Here is a 27690-nt window from a genome sequence, read left to right on the forward strand (position 1 = left end):
TCATTTGGGCTTGGGCTTTCAAGAATTATGGGAAGTATCATGAACTGACCAAGTAAAATTCATGAAAATAGAAGGATCACATAAGGATGTTTATCGGCAAGCAGTTGCTAGAAAAACGGCAAATATAAATCAAAGTTTTGTTTCTAGACATAAGTTGTTATCAATGAGTGATTCTACATCATTTCCATTTCAGTTAGTATTTTAACAACCTCATTTAGTGTTGTGGCTGTTGGAGTCTTAATAAATAAGGTGTAGAGATTTGTCCTACTGTAATTTGTCTTAACATCCAGTGGGATGTATAATAAAGCCAATATAGATTGGTTTTTGCAAGATTACTGATAGCTGTCGCCTGTCAGTTTTTAAATTAATGTGACTAAGTGGCACATTATTTCTGACAAGGAAAGCTGTAGTACATGATGCTCTAAAGCCAGAATATTGTCTAGCTGAACTGTTAATATCCTTTTATATTAATTTCATTGTTGCTTTTTAAGAAAGGTTTCTTCAGAACAGTAATGGCTCGGTTGAGATTTGTTATCAGTGGTTCATTAATGTTGGTTTTCATTTTATGACAGTTCTATATATATATATATATATATATATATTTCAATTTGTGTTCATTAAGCTTAGGGTGATTTTTTTTCTGGAGTCTAGTATGAAGAAGAATTTTATTGGGGTATAAGTTTTGCCTAATAAGTTTCAAGTTAAAAAATATATTTTCTTTGTTCACTAGTAGATTTGGATTTGGTTTCTATTTCCATTTTATTTTTCAATTCTTTGAATTAGGTTGTTTACTTGTTAAGATTTTTATTCAATTTTCTATTTCTAGAAGTTGATCAGACAAAGGTATGGTATTTATGCAGTTTGACCGATTATTTTGATTTTAGTAGATCTTTCTATTTGATCTTTGTTAATATCCTTTTGTTTTTAAAGTTTTGATTAGAATTAAATTTAGAAATTATTTTAAACAGCCCTGGATTTTGCAGGGGTTGTAATTAGCAAATTCTAGACCCCACCGACAAGGCACTCAAAATTCTAGTTTTTTTCCAAACAATAAATAATATTAATTTTCATAAAATGAAATTTTTTTTACTAATCATGTTTCATATGCATAATATTATTGTTGGTTAAAAAGTATTTTAGATAAAAAAAAAAGTGATTATGTCTGTACTCAAATGGTAACAAAATATGCCGAGTGTTTGGCAATTATCATTAAAGTTTAAGCAAATGATAACAGCTTATCCTTTGACTATTTGCAATATTATATAATCAGACAGACCTATTTTGTAGGAACTTTACACAAAAGAATTATCATGGACAATTCAGTAGACTCTTTTTTACATTGAATTGCCTGTAAAGTAATGTAATAATCACAATGTTTTAATACTTTCGAAAATCAAATGAACTGAAAAATTAAGATTCTGTTCAATAGCCGTTTTTTTTTTTTTTAAATTTAAAGATATTTAGTTGGCATGAAAAGTAGATTTCACTTGAAAATGGTCTAAATGTCTTATAGTTAACATCTCTCAATTTACTGGGCTAAGTTGAGAGGTGCTTGAAATACATGCTGAAGAGAATTTTAATAGGATATTCCAGTTCCAAGAAGTTTTTCCAGTGCATGAGTATCTTGTTCCACCACCCCCTGCAGCAAGGAGAACACCTACCAACCACTGAAGCTAAACTGAAGTTGTTTTTTTTTAATTACAATCAGTAAAATACTAGTTTTCATCTTGTGTGATAGGAGAGAATAGTTTCAAATAAAATCAATTTAAAACTTGATTTTTCAGGTTGTAAAAAGTTTAATTGCAATGACAGTTTATCAAAATTTCTAACATGATAAGCAGGACTTAAAAAAACAATTGAAATTTTTAAATCACTAAAGTATAAAATAAAGTGAAATTTATGTGCAGCAGGCACTACTGTAGCAAGATGCAATTAAAAACAATGCAATTTTCAGTGTAAAAAAAAAAAACATGCATTGCAAACATGAAGCAAAAAAAAAATATATATATATATCAAAAACGAAAAAAAGTAACAAAATACAAACCTGGCAAATACATTGTTAAAACAACAGCAACAAAATTTTTATGAACAATCAAATTTACATAACATTCAATAAATGCCAGTCATTGAAACACACATTTAAAAGGGAGACAACATTAGTATTGCAGCATTATTATATATTTCAAAAACTCTTGCAAAACAATGCATGGCATGATTTTCTGCTTTGGTAATATATATTTTTGTTTTACAAATAATCATAAATTGTATGGACTATGTCAACTAATTTTAATTATATATGTTTGTGTAGTAATAAAATCAAACCATTATGAATTTCAGAATATAACTACTAGGGGTGGGAAATTTTAGTTATGTTTAATTTATTTCTATGCAAAGGTGGGTGAGGGGGGCAGATCTAGAAATTTCTTGTTATAATTAAGTCTTAAAATCTTAACATGAGAAAAAAGTCTCCAAATTTCAGTTTATCATATTTTTTAGTGTAGTTAGAAGGTATAATATAGAAAAATTTTAATATTTTTAAGTGAAGTTAGAAGGCATAATATAAAAAAATCAAATATTTTTAAGAGGCATAATATAAAAAATTTAAATATTTTTAAGTGTCATAATATAAAAAAAAATTAATTTTAAAAATTAAAATATGTTTTTAGTGAAGTTAGGGGGCATATTAAAAATTTAAATATTTTTAAGTGTTCTTAGTAAACATAATATAAAAAAATTTAAATATTTTTAAGTGAAGTGAGGTGGCATAATAAGAGAAATTTTAATATTTCTGATTTGCATAGTTATTACACACTAATTAACCAAACTCATGACTTTCATTTTTTTTTTTAAAGAACTCTTATGTTTCAAATTTTAGGAATTGTTCTACAATCAAAAACAATTGAATGGACAGTGGTTAAAATTTGAATTTTAGGCATAAGTTCTAGTATACCACTGATTTTAATTTTTGTAAAAGTAATACAAAACCCTTCTGTTCAGTGAAATATCATTTTTATTAACTAGTAAATGAGATACCATCAATAGTCAATTTAAAAACGAATTATTTTTTAATATTGCATTTGTAAATTTATTTTTATCAGGCTGTTAGATTTACAATTATGCCATATTTTTGAGAGAAGAGTTAAGTAATGAATCAAATAGTTGTGAGAAAATTAAGAGATGAGAGGGAGATTTGCTTTTAATAATACTTTCTATATTTGATTTATTGTCTATTATTTATGATAGCATTTAATATCTGCGATGAGAAAGAATAGAATGATAGAACATTTTAGAGTCATATGTAGAGTTTTAGAGTCTTTGTAATGTAGTAGGATTCAAGAATGGAATAAACTAGTGCTCTATAAGCAGATTTAGTTAACAAAAGAGTAGAATTAGATAAGCTCTTAATGTACTGTTAACCTTTTTCTGTCCAAATTTATTTTGAAGAATACGTCTTATGCTATTTTAAAGTCTCAAATCAGACCAAGCAACTGACAGGTAGTTGTAACAATAATATTAATATTTGAGATAATGCTTCTATGATTGTTTTTGCTATTGATTTGCTCTTTACAGTTTAACTAAGATCATGTACTTGTTGAATCAGTTTCTTTCTGTCATGTTTAGCGTGCACGTTTGAATCACAGAGCATTTGAACGCTTATTACATTTTTAATAATATCAGTTTTCGGCGAGTATAAGTATGTTTAGAATGATAGCAAAATGTTTTATTAAAACTTTACCTAAATGCAAATAATTTTGACTTGACTAATGAAGATGGAAGTGCAAAATAATAACGAAACAAAAGTGAAAAAACTAAAATGAAAAAACAAAAGTGAAAAAACAAAAGTGAAAAAACTAAATGAAAAAACTAAAAAGTGAAAAAACTGTATACAGAACTAAACTAAAGTGAAAAAACCGATGGAAATAAGTTTTCATTCCAAAGGAGTAAAATAAAAATATTTTATTTGTAATAAACCAGGAATTTCTATTTGTCTTCATCTTGAATTTTATTGAAACAAATTAATAAGATTGAAAATAAAAGAGATAACTTACTGATTCTGCGGCCACTGTTGCTATCAGCATCTGTGCCATCTCCATAAGAACCAGAACCAACTGATGAATTGTCAGGGCTTTCAGAATTGGTCAAGTTAGTTTTACTCTTTGTCCGATGTACCTGATAAAGGAAAAAATATTTAAAAACTTTACAGGTCATGTAAAAGGCTACAAATTAACAATTGAAATAAATAAAAAAAATTTTTTAAATGAAAATGTCAAAAATAGGAATTTGTCAATTTAACTAGTTTTAAACATAACTTTGATGACAGTCCTAAAAATCTGTTTTACAGTTAAGGTTGTATATTTCATGCCCATTAAGCCCTTTTGTAGGTTTAAAACAATTATTATAAACGATTAATATAAACAATCATACAATTAATTATTAATAGCAGTTCCGCCTGACTTTGCTCGGGCCCTTGGCACTGTTTGTAACTTTATGTGTATATGTATATATATATTAAAAAGTTTGACTCATATCCAGGTAACCTACATCTAAAATTTCAAGTCTTTACATCCAAAATTTGAGTTTGGTAGAGTCTGCAAAGGTCAACTCTTTCAACTTTGACCTCTTACCAGCCAAATTTTCGCCTAAAAACTGCTTCAAATCTGAATACCCTTTATGTAAAATTTTAAATGCTTAGACCCAAAATTGGCTAAATAGTTTGCTAGAGACTGCAAAGGTTAAATCTTTTGAACTTTGATTCCTTGAAAGCCAATTTTCTGGTCAAAAACCAATTAAAACGCTTGCTCCATGTCTGAATACACTTTATGTAAAATTTCCAATCTTTAGAGCAAAAATTGGCTGAGTAGTTAGGAAGCGACAGCAGAGGTTAATTTTTGTTTTAACTTTGACCTCAATTTTGACCCCTTAAAATTTGTTTTGGGCTCAAATCAAATTAAAAGGTTTGATTCATGTCTAAGTAACTTACAACTAAAATTTCAAGTGTTTAGACCCAAATTAGCAGAGAAGTTTGGTAGAGTTTTCAAAGGTCAAATCATTGAACTTTGACCTGTTGACAGCCAAATTTCTGCCTGAAAAATGATTAAGATTTTTCCAAATCTCAATACCCCTTATGTCAAATCTCGAGTCGGTAGACTGAAAATTGACAGTTTGATAGGAATATGTGTACACACACAATTTCACCTTTATAGATATATAAACAATTGTTATGTACAATTACTTATTATAAATGTTTATCAATTATTATAAACAATTCATCCAGAATCAATGAATGTTGGAGGGATGTGTGAGAATGATTGCAAATTTTGGAAGGAATTTGAACTTTGTCAATTTCACAATCCAATGATTGCAATAATCTTGAATTTAGCATAAATTTATATCTTTCATTCAAGGAGGAAAGTAAGAGAAACAAAACAAATAAGCAGATAAAACACAAAAAGAGATATTTTATAGAGCCATTTGAAATAACTTATTACTTATTCAACTTTTCAGTATGGAAAAGTTTTTTTTTTTATAAAATAGTAACTCATAGAAAGTGTATGATGAATAATTTTACCATTTAACAAAGTCGCCCATCTAGAATCCATTGGGTTTGAAAGGATAAAAAAATTCAGTTGCAATTTAACAAGTTCATTTCACAACGAATACCAACAGTGAGTAAAAGTGAATCCCACCAAGTGGAACAATTTTTAAAAATCATTCCTTTTGACACAACAGATTTCACAAGATTTAATTTTATGAAGCAAAGTACAGACCAGCATTAATAACTCAATGCTTGTGAAGGAGGAGAGGCATGCATTCAAAACAAGTTAATAATATTGTATTTATGATTTACAAGGTTTTAATAGAAGATATTTAGTTTTTTGGTAAGTTTAGTTTTTGTCAGTTTTTAAAAATATTGGGTCAGCATCTGAGAAAACTATTTCACAATCAGATAAAATCATTTATGAGAAATAAAATCATGCTATAATGAATTGTATTTTAACAAAGATAATTATTCTTAGATATTTGTGATTAAAAACAAATGCTAAAATAAAAGTACTTTAAAAAGTTTTTCCTGTGGAAATTCTAGCAAACTTAATGGAAGAGGATTTTTTAAAAAGAAAGGAATTAAAATCTTTTTCACAAAAGAAAACTTTATAAATCATTAAACATGGTGAATTTTAATACTTACCCTTGTAATAATTCCTCTTGCTTTTCTTACAAGTGTCGCACCTAAGCTCCTTCTACAAAGATGAAAAACTGGCTTTAACTTTTTTTTTTTACATAGGCATAAAACTAAGAACCATTAGTTTAATATTGGTTGATCAGTTATTTGGGGAAAGAAAACAAAGGGGAAACAGTGTCTGTCCATAACTGTTAATACTTATATATAAGCAGCTGTTTTTCTTCAATTTTGTTTTGGGGTTTTAAGAAAAATTTCAATGACCATGTTGATGTTTAAAACCCAATTAACTCTAATGATTGTATTCGTTTTAGTCAAAGTTCATTTCTGGATAATAGTTCATTTCTTGGTAATAATTCATTTCTTGGTAATAGTTCATTTCTTGGTAATAGTTCATTTCTTGGTAATAGTTCATTTCTTGGTAATAGTTCATTTCTTAGGCTAAGTTTATTTCTTAGGCTAAGTTTATTTCTTGGGTAGGGTGTATTATGTATCATTTTCTTATTCTATTGTTTGTTTTGAAGATATTATAGTATATTTGTGTTATATTGCTTACTAAAGTAGTTTCACTTTTTATTTTCAAATTTTATTGAATAAGTTTATTTCTTTAAGGTATACTATTATTTTGTCTATCGTTGTGTGTTTAAATAGATCCTTTAATGTTTTTACATTAAAGTACTTTTTCCATATAGAAGTAAATTCGGTGCAATCTATCATGAAGTGCCTTACAGTGTATGGGGGCATGACAAGCTATGCTCCTCTCCAAGTAAGAATTGGTGGGTTAATTATGGAGTCAAGAGAGAATAACTTCTTCCTTTTGTTATTCTCTGTATTTTTGTATTCATTCACCTAAAGTTGGTTTTATTGTTAATACTTTATTTGGGTGGATTTACCAATTATTTTGGATATATGATTGTATTTTTTACTTTTATATGAATGGAATTTTGTATGTTTTAAATTGATGGAATCTTGTATGTTTAGTCAATGGGTTCTTTATAAGCATTTTTGGAAGCTATATCATTTCCTTTGATTCTCATGTGACTTAGAATCCAGCATAGAACTAAATATTTCGTTTCTGACAATGTTTTTAATGGAGTATATATATTTTTTTTAAGTCAGATTCTATTTAACCCATAGATGGGACCCTACCAGCTACTACCACTCCGGGTCAGAGTGGACCTGGGAGCAATGGCAATTAAAGGGTGGCTCCACACTCCCCAAGGCCCACAAGGTGGGGCCTCACCATTGGATATAGTTTTAGGTCATATCCAGGACCACTTGGGATAGGAGTTTAATATTTTATTTGAAATTGCCTTAAATATGTATGGGTATGTAGAGCTTTTGTTGAGGTTACTTAGTTTCAGTTCCACCTTTGGTTATTTTATTTCCCAATGTGTAATATAAGGTTTAATGGTATCATGTATGTTTTTGGGAGGAATGTTAGTGTCTTCAATTATGTTTTCTATTTCGAGTCCAAAAGGTCTTCTTGTATTCTTTATTTGGAATCATTTTTTATAGTTTGGATCAAATGTAATTTTGTGAGCTAGATTTAGTGGGTACAAGTTCAACTTCATATAGTATTGTAACACCAGTTTTTGCTTTCATAAAGTTAAAGGTGGTTTGTTCACTTTTACATACAAACGGTCTACTAGAGATGTTGGAAAGGCACAGACTGCTAAGCTTCGGTGATGTATTGCTTCTATTATTTTTTTAGATGATTTATGGGTTGATTCATAGATAAAGCAGCCAAAATCTAGCTTGGAATGTTTCATATAATTTCAGTTATGTACCTTTGTCTTTGTCCACCATTCTCATTTATTGGATAGCTTTGTTGCATTTTACTCTTAGTTGATTTACATAGGAAATAAATGTTAGTCTACTCTTTGATTCTAATCTAAGATATATATGTTGCTGTACAACAGGCATTTATATATCATCTAGTTTAAGAGTTAGGTCAAAGTGCATTTTTTCTGAAGTGGCAAAAATGCATGAACTTAGTTTTAAATATATTTTAAATTCATTTTCAATCGTTCACTGACTCGTCTGAATAATTGCAGACACTGCTGGCCATGGCCGTCATGAAATAATCTGGCTTAGTACTGGTTTGAGCTATCACATGCAGGTACTGTTTGAATTTAAAAAAGGCAATTAAGGGAATGTGTAAATCAATACGAATTAATAAAGTTATGAAAAATAGTCCATTACGAAAGTAAAAACATAAGTTTTAGAAGTCAGGGATTCTCACTGTATATGAACTGTTTAGAATGATCAAAATCAGTGGTAACAGTCCTAGCTGTTTTGTTTGCTGTTCGTCTTCCTCTTTTCAACTCTTCCACCAATAGTATTAAATTAAATTCCAGTTTTATGTTGTCTTTTTTTAACATGTAAAACAAAACAATTACAATTTTTTCACTTCATTTCTTTGAGTATTGTCATGTTAAGAACGGGGTTCGGAATAGGCACCCCCAACATTCCCGTATAAAGAACGGCTTTCTGAGTAGACACCTTCCCCCCTTTTTTGGGGGAGGATATTTTCTCAATTTTAACTGTGATAATTGCTGTCAGCTTACCCACACACAAATTCTAAAAAACAATATTGGGGCTGGCATTGTCAGTAGGAGAGAAGTAGATTTGTTTATCGCGCATGCATACAAACGTGGCAGCCAGTAAATTACAATGCATAATACAGGTCATTATATCTATAAGTACTTGTCTCTGCAAAATTTGAATGAGATTTTCTTATTGAGCATAATCAAAAACTATAAAAGTCGTCATTCTAAAGAAAATTGTGGAGGTGGACCTAATGTACAAATTTACCCCCCCCCCTCTTCAAAAGTTAATGTGTGTGCAATCTTCCAGAAAACAAAATTAAATAAAATACTCGACAGAATTCAAAATTGGTGAAAACACAATTATATAACAATTGTTTTCCTTTGTAATGAAATTTACGTTAAAGCTGTAGCATAGGTGTATAAAATCGGTAATTGAGAATAAAGCCAGACCCTAACTTTCAAACACGCCTGCAGAACTGTCAACTGAGTTATGGAAGCACAAAATGGATACAATATTTCCGCTATTCTTCAAAACTGATATTTGGGCAAAATATTAAGATATTTTTTACTAATATATTTTTTCAAAAATATTTACATGCGAAGACACCGTCAACACGAAACAAAAATTTTCCTTCCAAACGAACAATTCATTTCACTGTCCAAGCAACTCGTTGCACATGTCAGCACACAAAAAACAACCAAACAAATATCACCCTAAAAAAAGAGTAAACACCTTTTCCACGCGTAAGTAAATATTTTTTTTTTACGAACACATTCTGTTTTTGACGTCTTGTTTTAAACAACCACACCAACAGCAAAAGACAGGACAAAAAGTCAATTCCCGAAAACATTACTTACACAAAAAAAATATATATATATATATATATATATATATATATACATACACACTGCATATATTTTAAGTTTTTTCCTAGGAAGGGGAGTATTGCGCAAGCCTTTTCTAGTCTCACACAAAAACACTCGTTCACATTTCAAGCCATATTACTTGTCATATATACATACGCGCATACAAACATACGCGCCCACGTCCACACACGTGCATACACTCACATTCACGTGTATGTACACACATGTACTCCCACACAAGGACAACGTCACTTCCCCTTTCAAAGGAAATCCACACATGCGCAAAAGACCAGTGGAAACACCTATAAAAGAAAGAGCAATAAGCAGCTTCTCCCTTTTCAGACCAACTTCCTAGCTGGGTGGTCTACAGACCGACGGCGTGCCTTTTCGGCATGCGCGCACACGTGCGTGCCTCACACCACTTGCTACTATATGTGGGGCAAAAAGCTAACAAACAGTACGTACACTTTATACGCTTTCTATCTCCATAACCTGGATTGACTTTCTTACTATCTCCCCTTCGGCTTTGGTACATCAACACAGACATGTGCACGACTCTCTACTGAGGTTAACCCTCTCTTTCTACAGGCTGGCTTGCCACTTTGCGTTTCTCTATTGCATTCCCCTTTCCTTCCACGCGCGTCGTCAACGGCCGAATGAACACGTGTACACCGAAGACTTTCATTTCTCAACAGAAAATAAACGACATGTTTATTTTATTCCAGCATTTGAGTTGTTTCCTTCATTCAATTCGTTTCATTATTTTTTCTTGTAGTGAGTTAGGGTATTTATACTTTGGCTTGCAACACTTTACAAAGTAGACACTAAAAAATATGGGATTTCCACCTATTTTCAGTTGTGTCCAAAGTGAAAAAATACAATAAAACAATTATTTCACAAGAAGCCAATGGCTAGACAAAGTATCATGGTATTGCTAGCACAATTGTAAAACATTGTCCCTACAATTTTAAATCTGAATTTCCTGAAAGGTGGCATAGAGACGTTTGGCAAGTAGGTGCGGAAAAGTTTACTCATGAAAGAGGCATGTGAAATGTTTACTTTGTTTATCATAATTGGCCAATAAAAAAATATTAGACAGAGTCAATGGGAGTGGAATTTATAATCTATGGTTGTCTTATATTGTAAATGAACAACAAATACATCTGTGTTCGTTTCACCTTTTTGTTGTTTTTTGTCAAGAAAAGAATTAAATCCTTTTTGGAATGGGAAATTAAGTAAAAATTTTCCAGATTCCAATTCCACAAAACGTTTGGATGTTTCTGATTCCCAATTAATCATCCCCACACTAGTATGGAATTTTTCCATCCGTAGGTTTTTAGCATCTCTTTAGTTATTCACTTTAAACTAAAAGATTGATGTTTTTCAATTTTTTTATCAGTTTTGGGATAGCTATTTTGTGATAGTACTTTTTCTATTAGAAACGGTGACAGATTACGGATATTTTTTTTTTCAGTGATTTCTATAACTAGGAATTTGATAAGTTTTTCTTTATGTAAAAAGGATTATTTTTCTCAGGGTAGGATTCCTGTTCTTAAGAGTTTAAGATATCGGAAATGTCAGTATGAGTTTTTTTATTTCTAGAGTTGTTTTTTTTTTTACATTCATTGCCATATACAAGTCAGTGGAGCATTATCTCTACCCACCAAACCAAGCTGGAGCCCACAAACGGAATTTAAAATCTCAAATGCAGAAACCCACATGAGCTACAAATGCAAACCAACTATATGGAAACAAATGCAAACCAACTATATGGAAACAAATGCAAACCAACTATATGGAAACAAATGCTAACCAACTATATGGAAACAAATGCTAACCAACTATATGGAAACAAATGCTAACCAACTATATGGAAACAAATGCTAACCAACTATATGGAAACAAATGCTAACCAACTATATGGAAACAAATGAAAACCAACTATATGGAAACAAATGCTAACCAACTATATGGAAACAAATGCTAACCAACTACATGGAAACAAATGCTAACCAACTACATGGAAACAAATGCTAACCAACTACATGGAAACAAATGCTAACCAACTACATGGAAACAAATGCTAACCAACTATATGGAAACAAATGCTAACCAACTATATGGAAACAAATGCTAACCAACTATATGGAAACAAATGCTAACCAACTATATGGAAACAAATGCTAACCAACTATATGGAAACAAATGAAAACCAACTATATGGAAACAAATGAAAACCAACTATATGGAAACAAATGAAAACCAACTATATGGAAACAAATGAAAACCAACTATATGGAAACAAATGAAAACCAACTATATGGAAACAAATGAAAACCAACTATATGGAAACAAATGAAAACCAACTATATGGAAACAAATGAAAACCAACTATATGGAAACAAATGAAAACCAACTATATGGAAACAAATGAAAACCAACTATATGGAAACAAATGAAAACCAACTATATGGAAACAAATGAAAACCAACTATATGGAAACAAATGAAAACCAACTATATGGAAACAAATGAAAACCAACTATATGGAAACAAATGAAAACCAACTATATGGAAACAAATGAAAACCAACTATATGGAAACAAATGAAAACCAACTATATGGAAACAAATGAAAACCAACTATATGGAAACAAATGAAAACCAACTATATGGAAACAAATGAAAACCAACTATATGGAAACAAATGAAAACCAACTATATGGAAACAAATGCTAACCAACTATATGGAAACAAATGAAAACCAACTATATGGAAACAAATGAAAACCAACTATATGGAAACAAATGAAAACCAACTATATGGAAACAAATGAAAACCAACTATATGGAAACAAATGAAAACCAACTATATGGAAACAAATGAAAACCAACTATATGGAAACAAATGAAAACCAACTATATGGAAACAAATGAAAACCAACTATATGGAAACAAATGAAAACCAACTATATGGAAACAAATGAAAACCAACTATATGGAAACAAATGAAAACCAACTATATGGAAACAAATGAAAACCAACTATATGGAAACAAATGAAAACCAACTATATGGAAACAAATGAAAACCAACTATATGGAAACAAATGAAAACCAACTATATGGAAACAAATGAAAACCAACTATATGGAAACAAATGAAAACCAACTATATGGAAACAAATGAAAACCAACTATATGGAAACAAATGAAAACCAACTATATGGAAACAAATGAAAACCAACTATATGGAAACAAATGAAAACCAACTATATGGAAACAAATGAAAACCAACTATATGGAAACAAATGAAAACCAACTATATGGAAACAAATGAAAACCAACTATATGGAAACAAATGAAAACCAACTATATGGAAACAAATGAAAACCAACTATATGGAAACAAATGAAAACCAACTATATGGAAACAAATGAAAACCAACTATATGGAAACAAATGAAAACCAACTATATGGAAACAAATGAAAACCAACTATATGGAAACAAATGAAAACCAACTATATGGAAACAAATGAAAACCAACTATATGGAAACAAATGAAAACCAACTATATGGAAACAAATGAAAACCAACTATATGGAAACAAATGAAAACCAACTATATGGAAACAAATGAAAACCAACTATATGGAAACAAATGAAAACCAACTATATGGAAACAAATGAAAACCAACTATATGGAAACAAATGAAAACCAACTATATGGAAACAAATGAAAACCAACTATATGGAAACAAATGAAAACCAACTATATGGAAACAAATGAAAACCAACTATATGGAAACAAATGAAAACCAACTATATGGAAACAAATGAAAACCAACTATATGGAAACAAATGAAAACCAACTATATGGAAACAAATGAAAACCAACTATATGGAAACAAATGAAAACCAACTATATGGAAACAAATGAAAACCAACTATATGGAAACAAATGAAAACCAACTATATGGAAACAAATGAAAACCAACTATATGGAAACAAATGAAAACCAACTATATGGAAACAAATGAAAACCAACTATATGGAAACAAATGAAAACCAACTATATGGAAACAAATGCTAACCAACTATATGGAAACAAATGCTAACCAACTATATGGAAACAAATGAAAACCAACTATATGGAAACAAATGAAAACCAACTATATGGAAACAAATGAAAACCAACTACATGGAAACAACTATAATATAACCCTAACCCCTCTTCTCCGAGGGCCGGGCCGCATCCGTCGCTAACCTGGTTCACGGGAGCATACTTGTGATGTACTTCTGGCCGTGTTCGTCGCTCCCAGCTCACAGGACCATAGATGCAACCCAGCAGGGCTACATTCTTACTTGTTTAGTGGTGGACCCCTCAAGGGTGACCAGACTCTCACTGGTCACTGGAAAATATCTCTCTGCTGCTCAGGGCACTCGAAATGTGCATGACCCTAAGTCCGTGTGGCAACATTGTCGATTTCGGTCATCACTCTGGCTTCGTGTTGGATCCAGTCTATCTCTTCATCATCTGGCGTCAGGGCATACCTGAAATAAACTGCATCTTCATTTCAGGCTGGCAATCGAGAACAAGGAAAAACTCTGGGACATTTTTATATAACGAAACAAAATAATTATTCATAAATCGTTTACACTTGTTTAGTCGAGTTCTTTGATTCAAGCTTATGATGCAGGTTGCATACTTAAGTTCCACTAATCAATTTCCCAGCTAAGAACAAGAGCTTTTCAAGAGCTTATGAGGGTTTCGCCCCCTTCCCCCAGGCGGGGTGAGAGCGATGTGGACGCCTTGAATGCCAGTCAGTAAAAAAGGACTAAGGACCCTAATTCTAAAAAGCCAATCGTTTTTATCAAATCAGAAATTCCTCCTTCCACTTTTTTGGAGTTATTCTTTCTCTTTTTCCTTTCCTATCAGCTTTTATCGTAGTAATTTGTACTCCCTTTCCTTTTTCTTCTTTCGAATTTCCTCCCTCTCTCTGTTTCCCTAATTTCTACTCCTCCTCTCTCTTTCTTTTGTCCCGAACCTTCTCCCCCATTAATGACCATATCTCTCCCTAGGTTCAATTTATTTATTTATCTGTCCAACTAACTTATCACTTGGCTTGATGGTCTGGTAGTTAAATACAACAGGTGGACCCAATGACAACATCTCCCAGACACCAAAGCAGACCTTTTGAACCCAAGTCATGGTACCTTTCAACAGAACATTGTTTCTTTAATAATTTGAATTGTTGTTCTAACCTAAACCAGAAAACGACCCTATATTGTTTTTTTCTGCCAACTCGAGAATCTCATTATCATATTTATTTATTTATTTCTTTTCCATCTTCTCTTCCTCTATTTGAAAAGCAAGATCATCTGGTGTCGCCAGGGATCTCGTCATACTAACCAACTATATGGAAACAAATGCTAACCAACTATATGGAAACTGCAACAAACGTAAAACAAAAGGTTAGACGAATACTATATAGAATAAAGAAAACTGAAACTGCAAAATTGTAAGTTGACTATGACCCCTGCCCCCAATCGTAGTGTTGACATAGACGGGTGTCACATCAAATAGTCACGAAGAGCCAAGGAGGATGGGAGATTGAGGATAGAGTGCAAACAGGACTGGAACCTTGAGGAAACTTGTTGCCACTTAAATTCCAGTAAAGACTAATGATCATTACCAGCGAGAAGTCGATGGCAAGTAGGTAGTGTGATAATGCAAAAACATTTGCAAAGTTTAACGAAACAGATGGAAAGTACTGGGAATCTGGAGAGACTGGTTGTCATCCAGATTACAGGGAACATTGGTGATAGCCTGTGTGAGAACTCCTAGTGAGTACAAATTATAAAAATAATATACTATTTGTGTCTAGACGATTTGTCAAGCATATTAATATAGTCACTGTTCACATAAAAAATGCTGTGAACTTTTTGGACACAGGTCATCTAAGTTTTGTTTTAATGAATAAAGTCTTGTTTTAATGAATAAAGTCTTGTTTTAATGAATGATGTCTTGTTTTAATGAATAATGTCTTGTTTTAATGAATAATGTCTTGTTTTAATGAATAATGTCTTGTTTTAATGAATAATGTCTTGTTTTAATGAATAATGTCTTGTTTTAATGAATAATGTCTTGTTTTAATGAATAATGTCTTGTTTTAATGAATGTCAGCTTTTTGTCATTTCATGTTATTACATCAAAGAAACATTTTAATATCAATCTTCTATCATAAAATGAATAACAAAAATAAAATTTGATTACAATTATTTGTCATTAAGATTTTTCTTTTTCTTTTCTAAGAAGTTAACTCATGTAAATCAACCACAAAATAACAATTTGATGTTAATATTGTTTTGGGAAATCCTAAAAAAAATATTGAAACTATTTTAAAACAACTTATTGTAAAAGACATTTAATGTTCAATTGACAAAAACTTTGCCATGAGTGTCTTTACATAATTTAAGGATAATTTCAAATGGTTCTATTTGTTTACACACTTGTTGGGGATATTTCAAGAGAACATTCTGAGTGATGCATTCTGGTAATGACGAAATCAAGAAAAACATTTTTTTTTTAATTATAAAAAAAAATAAATTCATGAAAATATAAAATTACAATTTTGGAATGAAAATTTTTTTTATAATTTCTTTTTATTTCAGCTTCCTTTATTGTAAATTTATTTTATAAGTTTTTGCTTGTCAAACAAAAAAATTGAATATGTGTCGTTTTTTGCAATAAATTGTTTTGAACTTTGCTGAGAGGATTTTTTTTTTTTTTTTTTACAATTCTTCTAAAGTTAATATTAAGCAGTTTGAAAAGAACCAAAAATAAAAGTAAATAACTTACTTTTTCGGTGATTCTAAACGCATCTTATAATGCTCCATTATTTTTTCTTCAAGTCGTTCTTTCTGTCTTCTCAAATCAGCATATTTCTCCCTAAAAGATAGAAGAAAGTTTTTAAGAATGAAAAGCTTTTTCTTTATAAGGAGAAAATAATGCTCCCTTACAGAATGATATAACTCTAGCAATATACATTTAAGAAACAAACAGAAATAAATATGGTAATTTAAATACAGATATGCCTGTTCAGTGGATTATCTTCCCTTTTGAAAGGGAAGACTAATATTTTATTTTTCTTAAGATTTAAAATTTTGTTATAATCTATAAGACAAATTAACATTCTGATAAAATTATGGAAACCAAAAGTGAAAAGTAAATTATAATCATTGACATTGTTTTATTAAATTTGAAGCTGTGAAAACCTTGACTGAAACCTGAGCACCACCCGTGATTGTTTTTCTTAGACTTTAGACAAAGATATTTAAAATTTCAAAGAAAATTTAACATCAACAAGGATCAGGTAGACTTATTTAAAATAAACTAAGAAATAAACAAAAATCACAAATATTTATTAAACTACCCAAAATTAATATAGATGCAGTCAATTAATGGCTAAAACACTTGATTGTAATAACGTTAGATACTGGCAGTTACCCATTCCAGAGCCAACTGACAGCCAACTACTTGTTCCATTGTTCAACAGTTTCCAGTGACTGACCTTGTCTCACTCCAGAAAGCACAATCTTGTCTCACTCCTGAATACACAATCTCCATTGCCAATAATTTACCATTTCGATTCTAGGTAAATAAAACCTATCGTCTTTAAACATCATCATCAGTGTCTTATTTTTTTTTGCTTTTGTGTCTACCTTGTATGGCCGATGGGTACCTCCATATTTTTGGCCCGCTGCAGCAGTCTCATCCATTCTTTCAACATGGCCAATCAAAGTCACACATATTCCAGATTTAATGTTCCACTGTACCATCGATCACTGCAAGGAGTCATGGTGCAGTGGATACAGTACATAGTAAAATTCACTTGTAAGTTACACTCTTCTGGAGGTTGAAAGTTCAATCGTGAACGGAAGTAACACTCAAAAATACAATTGCAAATTAGTTATGATTTCTATCAAGTTATGGCTGATGAAAAGAAAGCTACCCCCATGTATTAACTAAAGGGTTCAATTTTAAATTCTCTATAGATTCTGGAGTTCAACAGAAAAATTCACAAGTTCGACAACCTGAAGTCGGAATGTTGTGAAAATAACACTCGAGAGGAGAACAATAATTCAAAGAACCCAAACGATGCAAATTCTTTGTGTCTGTATTTCTTTTGTCGATTATCTCATTGAGTGCATTCCACTGTTAAACATTACAGAACTCGCAGCAGAAATAATTAGTGCATACCATCCATATTAGTATGTAACATTTCTAGCTGCTTCCGTAACATTATTTAGAGTACTTGTCCAGAGTATTGATATGGGTTGTAACATTAACAAAATCTAAAAACAATTGTGGCTAAAATTAATGGGTAGCTTTAAATTTAAGTGTAAAAAAAACAAAACAAGTACATTTATTTTTCTTTAATCTTCAAATCATATTTTGTAATTGTAACTGAGGTTAGTGTATAAAGTTTGAAAAATAAGGCAGTGAAAAATAAGGCAGTGAAAAATAAGGCAGTGAAAAATAAGGCAGTGAAAAATAAGGTTTGAAAAATAAGGTTTGAAAAATAAGGTTTGAAAAATAAGGTTTGAAAAATAAGGTTTGAAAAATAAAGTTTGAAAAATAAAGTTTGAAAAATAAGGCAGTGAAAAATAAGGCAGTGAAAAATAAAGTTTGAAAAATAAGGCAGTGAAAAATAAAGTTTGAAAAATAAGGCAGTGAAAAATAAAGTTTGAAAAATAAGGCAATGAAAATTGTAAGATGAATAGAATTTTCTTTAGCTTTTAAAAAATATTTCTAATATGAAACAGGTGATCTTGTTCGCTATGTACATTTAAATTGCAAGATATACAAATAGGAAATTAACGATTTTTATCAAATTTTAATTTAATTTCTGTCATTGCATTGCACAGTGACAGAAAAAAGTATATACATGGCTTATAAAAAAATAAACTCTGAAAGGAACATTAATATCGTCAGATTCCAACAAAGAAATTAATAAAGAATTTCCAAAGTATATAGTTACTAGAAAATACAAGTTTTCTCATTGAAAGGATAATTACCAGGTCAAATACAAATTCAGTTGAAAAAAACTTGCAAACAGAAATCTCTATTAAAGGTGAAGGAGAAAAAAATTAAGTTGCACAATTAAAATGTAAACTTTATCAACATGAGAAGTTAAAACTTGTAAAGATGTAAGTTTGGCAACAGAAGAAATGTTGCTAACAGGATGTTAAATATAGATATTACAAGATGTTAATGAACACAAAAGAACTACAAGAGTAAGGGTGAGATGATATCGACAAACACATAACATGTTGATAATCCCATAAGAAATAAAAATCGGGTTTATAATTGAAAAAGTTGATTATGTACTCACTCCCTTATAGTTTTTCAAATACCTGCAGAAAGCAACTTGTGTGGAATGTGTGAGAAAAAGATTCATTCTATACTGAAGATGAATGCAATAAAGAGAAGAGTACTATAGAAACCATGTGATGTGTACAAGAGAGACAGTTCAGATGAAAGCAAAACAAAATGTATCATTTTCAAATAAAATAGTGAAATATTTTATGAGAATATAATCTGATGCTCTTGTAGTGCAGAAATCAATTATAAGAGACAGGCAATGACCAAATTTCCAAAAACACCAGACAAGAAACAAAAAGTAAATACAATAGCTTAATAGCTTAAAAAAGACTGAAAGTAATAATGAACCAAAATCAACAAAAAATTTTTCTTTTACAAAACATATTCAACAAATATCACAGAATTTCCAAAGTATATAGTTACTAGAAAATACAAGTTATACAAGGATAACTCTAAAGCAAAAACAGTGAAAAAGATCACTTCAACAACAGATTTGAAGAACTGAATGAAATGAATGTTGACGTTAAACGAAACCATGAATGAAAATCAAATTAAAATATGCATAACAAAATAATTCAGTAGAATAGTAGAGGTGCAAAGGCAAATTATAATTGATCCTTATCCCTATAGATAATAAAAGAAGTGTAGTTTTTCATCTCTGAACAAAAATATCGTAGGTTTACAAAAACAGATGGCACATACAAATTTATTATTTTTACCCTATTAGGCATTACCTTATTTAGCTATATAATTACATTTTAGACAGAATAATTTGTAATATTAAAACATTACATTTATTCCTAGGAGCGACATCATCATCATCATCATCATCATAGAGAAAGTATTGATTGAGATTGTCGGACTGACTTCCTCATCTTGGTTTTTATCGTCACAACGTTTCAGCCGTTTTTCCCTCTGGCCTTCATCAGGTGTTTTGTATCGAACTGGGGAACCGTTTGTTAGGAATCTCGAACCCAACCCTTCATTATTATTACGGGGGTACCGTGTTCGGACTCCAGCTCTGGGACATAGTTGCTGATTCTGTTTTGAATGTTACTTTTCACTGTCTTCGTTCAGGATTGAACTCAGCACCTTTGGGTAACTAAACTTTGATACAACGTCTAGGACCACTCGGCCATATGTCACTAGGACAATTCTTAGTTGGTTTTTGTTAATGTTAAACCAATGCTGTTATTCAAGGTTTTCTCTATCAGAGGTGTCCAAATTGCATTCAGCTCTATGCTTGGTTTTCTCAGTAGGTTGTTACGTCCGAGCATGTGAGCTGTTTCTTTAAGTTTTCTCACTTTCCAGTGGGTCTCTGTTTATTATTTTTACTTCATCCCATAGGGGGCGATGGTCCCCCCCTCTCCATCCAGACATGGTTGGCTATACCTGATTTTTCCATGTCCCCTTTAGTTACTGCTTTTCAGTGTTCTTCCACCCTTACTTTAAAGAGGCGGCATGTTTCACTCTTGTAAACCTTTCTGCAACTGCATGGGATGGAGTATGTGCAGTTTTTGGTAATGTTCTCCATGCGGGGCTTCACTCGTACCAGGTGTCGTCTGAGTGTTGACTCGCTCTTGAATACCGTCCTGATCTTATAGGGGGCACATATTCTCTGAATCTTTTCGGAGATGCCTCGTATGTATGGTAGGCAGACCGTTGGAGGTTTTTGGGTTTCATTCTCCTCTCTTATACTATTAACACGTCTGGTGGATAGTATGCTATCAGGGTAGTTGTTACGACGGAGGGTATTCTTCAACCTGACCATTTCTTGGTGGTATGTAGTGGTGTCGCTACTTATTGTCTGCTCGATTTTGTAAGTGTTATGTAATGGATGGCTGGGACCATCCAATACATAACTGAAAAAAAAAACTTCTTTAAAAAAAATAATAAAAGATTTGAAAGGTGGCCATTGAATATCGATTGTCCACCAGTCGAAGCGGCAAAAATAATTATGCCGTAAACAGACAAATCGGACGACGATGCTTTTGTTTACAAAAGTGAAGGTTGTGGGGAGACGCATTTTTGGCTGAAACGTGACATTCCTTGCACTACAATGTAAGATCGGAATGTCATATGAAGCTGGCACGAGGTTGGCGACGCATGTGTATAAACAAATTCAATAGTCGGTCAGCTGAAGAGAAATGGGTTACGGTGTCAGATGCAGCAATGCATTTGTCAACGAAAACTGAGAAACGTGACCAGGAAATGCGTGATCCATTATCGATAACAGAGTTGATCGACCAGTGGCATGGAAAATTACCGAGCAAAAACTCATGCCAATATAAAGAGGTGATTTTTGGAGTCCAGCAGAAGGAGAGAGAGAGAGAGAGAAAGAGAGAAAGGAAAGAAAGGAGCGGAGACGTGCGTTGTCGAGAGCATAACGTCTTTCTCCCCCCTCTCCATCACTGAAACAGAAGTAAGCTGCATTGTTAATTTGTGAACTGTTAAAAATCTCTATGTACAGAACGAGAAAAATATTTCTAAAACAAAATATATTTTTATACAAAAAGCCAGCGTGTCTTACATCTTAATTGGAGTGCTGAGTTACGTCTGATTTTTGTGTGCATGTTAATTTTCTTTCAGCCGGTAATGTTGTTATGACAAGCAGTTGACAGCTGACGGCAAGTAAGAGAAAAAAATGCACGGTCAAGGGGGAAATAACTCTACTGTCTTGGCCGTTACCATGACGACCAAAGTCCTAAACAAACTAGACGATCAATAAAAGTCGGCTGCTAGGTTTTGTTGCAGCGGGGAACTTACTAACTACGACCGTTCCCAACCTGGGGTCCTTGCGCAACGTAACAAAACCTAATTGGTACCGTACGACCAGTTCACTCCTGAAGAGTGATAAGTAAGACCTTTAAAAAAAAAATATAAAAAAAACAAAAAAACACTTACACAAAAGAACTCTTACACAAAAGAACTCTTACACAAAAGAACTCTTACACAAAAGCAATGGTTACCACACAAACAACAAGAACTAATTCGACCAAAACGAAGAGGAAAAAAGCATGCAAGGAAAAGGCAAGGTCAGTGATTTTTTTTCAATATTTTTCGTAACCTCGGCTCTAAATGTTGTGTTGAAAAAAAAAAAAAAAAAATAATAATTTTTTTCTTTAGTTCTTTCTCATAATTTTAGGGTATCGAGTAGATAATTTTTGAAGATGGAACAGCATATCTTTACAGATTTCGCTCAGATCCTAGGGGCTGAAGCACACAACGTAGGGAAGGGCATCTCGAACTCTCTGAGGGGGGAGGCGTTATTAGCAAAAATAAAAACTTTAGACTCTCGACAATCGCACGAATATAGTAGGTGGCTTAGCGATATAGATAAGTATACAAGAATAATTAGACAAACGGAGGAGGAGAAATGTCAGTTAGCATTATTAACTAGGGCTGGCCCAGTGGGACAGTTTGTTTCAAGTCTGCTAACCAACAATGCGAGTTTGGCATGGGTAGACTTGAAACGAGCTTTAGATAATTATTTTGGAGTCCAGGCAAATCCTACCAAATTTATGAGGGAGTTGGCAAATATTAGACAGGGTAGTAGCGAAACTCTGCAGGACTACATGCAGAGGTTATAGTGCGCTTGGCTGAAGGTTCGTATGGTAGCCTAGATACGAACAATGTAATAGTAAAAAGCCAAGTGATAGGTTTCTTCATCAAGGGGCTATATGACAGAGAAGTCAAAATCGCTGTCATGAGGGAGGAACCATCGGACCTCAAAGTAGCCTATGAAAAGGCCCTAATCGAGGAACAGTGGCAAACCCGTATAAGAGGTAATGTCCGAGAAGAAGAACCTATGGAAATTAACTATAGTAGACGCCAGAGGAACGTAGAAGCGATAGGGAAAAAGAGATTCCCAGAACCAGAGAGGGGGCATGGGAATTATAGAGGATTTAATAGGGGACCCGGTTTCAAGGCAAGAGAAACGGAGTGTTTCAATTGCGGCAGAAAAGGCCATATAGTCAGGAACTGCAGTTTTCCTAAGTCGGGAAATGAGCTGCCCCCACTCGTAAGACGTCCAGCGAGAGGAAGAGGGGTGAACAGACGAAGATAGGACATATGGGCGCCGCTAATTGCATCCCTATTAAAATAGAGAAAAATAAGTTTAGAGCATTAGTAGATACTGGCGCAGAAATTTCAGTAATAAAAAGTACAGTGTTAGAAGGTCTCAGACAGAAGCCCGAGATAAAGAAAATAGAGATTAATTTAAGGACTGCAAACGGGTCACCTCTCTTAGTGCAAAGAGTGGCGCGTTTGCAGATTAAAGTAGGAAGCTAGTACATTCGACATGATTTCGTAGTGACGGGAAACCTAAATAGGAACGTCATATTGGGCCGAGACTGGCTCAAGCAAAATGGTGTTAGAATGTACTTTGATTTAGGAGCAATTCGATTAGGCGGCGAGTACATAGTGCTGCAAGAAGAGGCTCATATTTCTAGTATAGTTAGATTAAGACATGATGTCACCCTGAAACCGCAGCATTTACATGCGTGCACAGCTCGTACCGGAATGAAAAATGGTCAGGGTTTAGACTACGAAGTAGTACAGATAGATAAGGGCTTCCTAAGTGATTTAAGTGGTGTATCAGTAGCGAACACAGTAGTCACAATAAAAGGTAGGAAAAGCTTTCCCTTGCTAATCATGAATAATACAAATCAGACAGTAAAATTAAGGAAAGGTTACAAGATAGGTATATGTAGTAGAACAGAAGTAGTAATGGCGATATCAAAGTCAAATAAACAAAGGAAGTCGGGAAACAAGAGTAACCTCGACGGCATAAAGGTGCCGGAGGAATTTAGGAAAGATGTAGATAAAGTCCTGCGACGAAATACGGATTTATTCGTCACAGAGGATAAATATTTAGGCCGGACTGACACAGCAGAGACGAGAATCGATACAGGAAAAAACGATCCCATAAAGAAAAACCCTTATAGAACACCTCTCAAGCAGCGGGAAGAAGTTAATATAGCACTAGAGGAAATGCTACAGGCAGGGGTTATAGAGAGGTCAAACAGTCCGTGGAGTTTCCCCGATAGTACTAGTAAAAAAGAAGGACAGAACGAAGAGGTTCTGTGTAGATTTTAGGGCCCTGAACAAGATAACAAAGAAGTATGCCCGAGCGCTACCAGTAATTGATGATATACTAGCTTCGTTTGAGGTCAGCAAAATACTTCTCAAAGTTGGATTTGAAATCAGGGTATTGGCAGGTAAAGTTGAACGAAAAGGATAAAGAGAAAACCGCGTTCACCTGTCATAGAGGACTGTTCCAATTTAATGTAATGCCATTCGGATTTGCTAACGCTCCAGGAGTGTTCCAGAAGCTAAGTCTGTAGTATTACAGGGACAGGAAGAATTTGCCGTGCCTTATTTGGATGATATTTTAATATTCTCCAAAACAAAGAAGGAACATGTTAGGCATATAGAAAAGGTGCTAGGTAGCTTACGTAAGCATAACTTAAGGTTAAAGGCGGCGAAGTGTGAGTTTTTTAGCAAGGAAGTGCAATATCTGGGATTCCGAGTGAGTGAGGAAGGTATCCAGCCAGATGGGGACAAAGTTAAAGCGATTCAAGCAATTTCAACCCCGATCACTGTGAAGCAGGTTCGATCCTTTATAGGCATGACATCCTATTACAGGCAGTTTATCAAGGATTTTTCTGTAATCGCGGAACCGTTAATTCGGTTAACTAGGAAGCATGCACGTTTCTGTTGGGACGATGCATGTCAGTCTGCTTTTAATCGATTGAAATCGAAGCTTGCAGAGTTGGTGACGCTGGCATACCTGGACACTAGCAAAGGATACAGACTATACACAGATGCCTCCGATTATGCGATCGGAGCATCCTTGTCTCAAATGGTCTACAACCCAGAGGAGGGTCGGGAGATAGAGAAACCCATTTATTTTCTATCTCATAAGTTGTCAGATACCCAGACTAGATGGTCAACAATAGAGAAGGAAGCATATGCGATTCACTATGCCTTAAATAAATTGAATCACTACTTGCACAGTGCTACGTTCACCATCTACACAGATTACAGACCATTGGAGTAGTTGCTGAAATCTCCAATACAGAATAAAAAAATACAGACGTGGGCTTTGAGTATGGCTGGCTATGATTGAACCATACAGTACCTGAAAGGAAAGGATAACGTCTGTGCTGATCTCTTATCCCGTGCGGTAAATGCGAGTCGGGATGAAGACGATCCTCTAGTAGAAATAGACGATAGGAATTACACGGTGAGTGCGATAAACTCGAATCGTTTTGAACCAAGAGAGTTTGTATCGCATAAGGATGACGAAGACTCACCAGTAGAAACCGAGCGTCCTACACTATCAGGTTTGGATATGTGTAAAGAACAAGACGCCGATAGTCAGATCGTCGAATTAAAGAAACGGATGAGGAGCGGTAAAACGTCCAAGACGGAAGAAAAAAAGTACATCATAATGGATGATATTGTATATTATTTATCGCAACCCGACGACGATCCAGTAGTTAGATTATATATCCCGTCACATTTAAGGATGAAGGTATTGAATCAATACCATGATGAGAATGGTCACATGGGCGTGGAGAAAATGTTCCACGCCATTAAACAGAAGTATTTCTGGCCTGGTTTGTTCAAGAAGGTGAACGAACACATAAGGAAATGCGTCCCATGCCAGACAAGAAATTTGAGGAAGCAACAACCTCAAATGCAGGAGACCGACATGCCTTCTTTTCCTTTTGCTAAGATTGCATTGGATATTTCCGGACCCTATCCGAGGACTTGGTCAGGCAATCAATACATAGTCATGTTCATCGACATGTATAGTGGTTGGCCTGAGGCTTTTGCTGTGCCTAATAAAAAGGCAGAAGCAGTGGTGCATCTCTTAATTGAGGAAATATTTCCCAGATTTGGTGCACCATTGCAGTTACTTACGGATAACGGAACGGAGAACGTCAATGGAATCATGAAAAGGGCGTTAGAAGAGATAATGTTGATCACGTGACCACCTCATTTTACCACCCGCAAAGTAACGGGAAAATAGAAAGATTCCATAGGACGATGCATGACGTACTAGCAAAGAAAATAGGGGACAATGACCGTTCGTGGGACATGTACTTGAACCAGATGCTGGCTGCTGTAAGGTTTCATGTCAGCGAAACAACGAAGTACTCCCCCTATTACTTGCTCTATAATAGAGACGTTGTTTTGCCGTTAGACAACATACCGAGGCCTCGTAGAATTTACTACGGGGAAGAGGATCATGAGATCGCTCTGCAGGACATGCATCGGACCTTTACATTAGTCAGAAACAATGTAAAGAGAGCTAGGAAGAAAATGATAGATAGGGCCAACGAGAAAACGAAAGCAGTCGATTTTCAAGTTGGCGATTTAGTTTATTATAAAAATAATAGGAAAAAGGGAAAGCTAGACGTAAGATGGTCCATATTATGTAGTCATAGAGAAGACGGGGCCAGTCTCGTATAGGATTAGAAGTCAACTGACAGGGGCAGTAACGAAAGCCCATGGGGAACACATTCGAAAAGCAGAACTGGAGGAATGGGATATCCCCAACGAGCAAGAGAGCTGTAGAAAAACTACCCTGTCAGCACCGGTAGAGGATAGTAGTACCGATAGGGAATCCTCTAGTGGGGAGGAAGAAAATTATCCCCAACAGAGCTATCGCCATCAACGGAAATCCCCAAGTCAGGAAAACAGGGTCCCGTTGATGGAACGGAAAATAATAACACGCAGCATGACGGCTGAAAGGGCTAAGGAAATTAATGAAATATCGGAGGATGAAATATTAAACTTAGTGCCCAGGTCATGTGGTGTTGATTATGATAATAGGAACCAGCCAACTGTAGCTAGGGCTAGCACGAGGGTTGGGAACTCAGATTATAATCAAGCAGCGGGTCGGGAGCGCGGAACAGGATGTTTAGACTGGGTAAGGAAGTTACTCTGTCGATTTTAGGCAAAATCCTTATTATGGGAGTTTGAAGTTGCCACCAACATTTAGGATCCTGGCGTTCTGGTCGGAATTTTGTACTATATGCTGCCCACATTCTAAAAAAGTAATTAAAATGTTAGTCTCACATTTAATTAATTAGTCATAATTAATTAAAGGGCCGAGATAGTGGAAAATATTGGACAAATCGACCACTTCGGTAAAACGAGTAAAGTTGCAGCGTATATTTCGCTGTTAAGTGCGGACGATGCACTTTTACCGAAGGAAGAACTTGTGCTTTCTTGTGTTGCTATTTTTTTTTTTTTTTAATTATTTTTTGGTTTTATTTTTTTATTTATTTATTTTTTTTTGTCCGTATGGAATCCATCGAAAAATTGTGACATTTAGAACATTGTATTGGAAATATCGATGGACCGACAGATGAAACTAGATTGAAAAATAAAAAAATAAATAAATGGTTAATGGAGGGCTGTTATGTAATGGATGGCTGGGACCATCCGATACATAACTGAAAAAAAAAACTTCTTTAAAAAAAATAATAAAAGATTTGAAAGGTGGCCATTGAATATCGATTGTCCACCAGTCGAAGCGGCAAAAATAATTACGTCGTAAACAGAGAAATCGGACGACGATGTTTTTGTTTACAAAAGTGAAGGTTGTGGGGAGACGCATTTTTGGCTGAAACGTGACATTCCTTGCACTACAATGTAAGATCGGAATGTCATATGAAGCTGGCACGAGGTTGGCG

The 27690-nt window shown here is 33.5% G+C and overlaps 1 protein-coding gene across 15 annotated transcripts in view; it reads right to left on the bottom strand.

The window, feature by feature from the left end:
• LOC145260561 (protein Daple-like) overlaps window positions 1–27690 on the bottom strand; it is a 322031-nt gene that overhangs the window by 79284 nt on the left and 215057 nt on the right. For all 15 annotated transcript variants that reach the window (XR_013864328.1, XR_013864325.1, XR_013864323.1 and 12 more), the window contains 3 exons: window positions 16454–16543; window positions 6188–6239; window positions 4050–4170 (listed from right to left, as the gene is read on the bottom strand). Coding sequence is in view for 7 of the 15 variants with exons in the window: in XM_080118815.1 (XP_079974941.1) it covers window positions 4050–4170; window positions 6188–6239; window positions 16454–16543 (263 nt within the window). In the remaining 8 variants the exon portion in view is untranslated. The remainder of the gene's footprint in view (window positions 1–4049; window positions 4171–6187; window positions 6240–16453; window positions 16544–27690) is intronic.

Source organism: Euprymna scolopes, chromosome 36 (assembly GCF_053919585.1).
Source record: "Euprymna scolopes isolate OS-2025 chromosome 36, ASM5391958v1, whole genome shotgun sequence".
Lineage (NCBI taxonomy): Eukaryota > Metazoa > Mollusca > Cephalopoda > Sepiida > Sepiolidae > Euprymna > Euprymna scolopes.